Genomic DNA, 1,892 nt, shown 5'->3' on the forward strand with positions numbered 1-1,892 from the left:
AAACCTAAACAATGATTAAAGTGAAATTCAAGCAAACAAATATCATTTTAGTTGTTAATTCTGTAAAACTAAAGTAAAAAATAAATTATGAGAAAAATATTCTTGTTAAATTAGATGTAATATTTTGTTTCTTTTGTTTGAAAATGTATTACTTATTGAATGAAATATGTTCGGGCAGAATATATGAGAGAATGAACTGTAGTTTCTGCTCTAGTTAATACAGATTCATACAGCTACATATATTACCATAATACCTATAAAGTGTTCAACAGGCTTTGATCTCTGAATAACTGAAACTTTCTCAGGTACTGTAGATTAAATAAAAGCAGTGATAAACATGTACTTCATTACATAGTTTGAAACAGAGCCAACTGATACTTGTCATTCTGAAGGCAATCAGAGATGAAGATCTCATAATCTTCACTCCTGATAGACTACTAGTGGGGTATTTATAGCCTCAAATGTAAATCAGGAGACTATTGCCATGACACTGTTAACTTCAGACCCTGGGGCATTAGAATCTCATTCTCTCTCTCTCTGTCATGAATAATCTATCATGTGTAACACAGTCGTGTAGTTTGTGTTCAAGAAAAGAAACCCATTGGCCTTCGCGTTTTATTCAAAATTGATAGTGGAAAATAATAAAGGATCTTTTTGTTTGTTTCATGTCTTTGTTGTTTTTTTGTTTTGTTCTTTAAACAGCCATCAGAAAAAATTCGGATTGAGATCATAGCTCTAAGCCTTAATGATTCTCCAATAACCATGGATGACACTATCCAACGGCTCTTCGTTGAGTGCCGATTCTATAGCCTCCCTGCTGAGGAGACACCCGTGTCACTTCCCAAACCCAAGAGTGGGCAGTGGGTCTACTATAACTATAGCAATGGTATGTATGATTCCTTTGTAATATAGACTCTTACGTTTGTCCTTTTTTATCTTTGAGGGAAGTTGAAGGAACAAGGAGAAATTTTAATTCTCTAATGTTCACATAAACTCATGTAAGTCTTGTCAGAATAGATTAATAAAAGTCAAACATGTGGCATAAAGATTAAGAAAATAAAGCCAAAGTAATACTAAAGAGGAAAAAAATGGGAAAACAATGTTTCTAAATGTTCCTGCTATACAGTGATATCAATAGAAAAATGCCACCTAGGTCTGCAATTGAATTTAATTGAAATATATGAAATTTCAAATGAAAACAAAGTAATAGTATTTTAATCATGTGATTCAAACCATTCAATGCCCTAATTTTTCTCTATCTTTCTGATCAATGTCATCACATGGATGTTTTTACAATGTATGCATATATCTCTCTTAGTGTCTAGAGGTTCAGGATTTTAATTGGGTGAAGCAGAAATTCTTGGAATGCCATTTCGTCATATAGCCCACACATCCATTTATAGCAGCAGGCAGGTTTTCTCTGTTAGGGCTTGATCTGTCAGCCCATAGACGTGTAAGTGTGGAGCAGCACAGACCCAATAGTCACCCTGTAAATTCTTAATCAACTTTAAGGAATTTTTAAGAATACTGTGTGATCATCATTATCTAATTAGAGAAGAATAAAAAATGTATCAGGCCACCATGACCCTAATTTAAAACTGCTTAGTAAGTTCTTCTAGAGCCCTACGTTAAAACAAACCATAAAGATGGAATGTCATGTTATCTTTAGCAGAATAGGCCATCTTATGCTAATTGAACACAATATTTTTTTACCACCAATCTTAGAAATTGCATTTTAATCAACATGGATAATCATGCTGTTATATCAGCAGGATTACAAATGCTCATGGTTACCTTTTTTTTTTTTTTTTTGGCATCTGGCATTTTTAGAAATATGTTCCATTGCTCAAGACAGTAAGCTTGAATATCCAGAGATCTGGTCTTGTGGCTAG

At 33.4% G+C, this 1,892-nt stretch overlaps 1 protein-coding gene across 1 annotated transcript in view; it reads left to right on the forward strand.

Annotated features, from left to right (window-relative positions):
- Nucleotides 1-1,892, forward strand: part of RPGRIP1L (RPGRIP1-like) — a 121,361-nt gene that overhangs the window by 102,079 nt on the left and 17,390 nt on the right. Inside the window, 1 exon segment of the mRNA XM_012652658.1 lies at nt 703-886. Coding sequence (XP_012508112.1) covers nt 703-886 — 184 coding nt within the window.

The sequence above is a fragment of the Propithecus coquereli genome, unplaced genomic scaffold (genome assembly GCF_000956105.1).
Source record: "Propithecus coquereli isolate 6110/MARCELLA unplaced genomic scaffold, Pcoq_1.0 Scaffold395, whole genome shotgun sequence".
Classification (NCBI taxonomy): domain Eukaryota; kingdom Metazoa; phylum Chordata; class Mammalia; order Primates; family Indriidae; genus Propithecus; species Propithecus coquereli.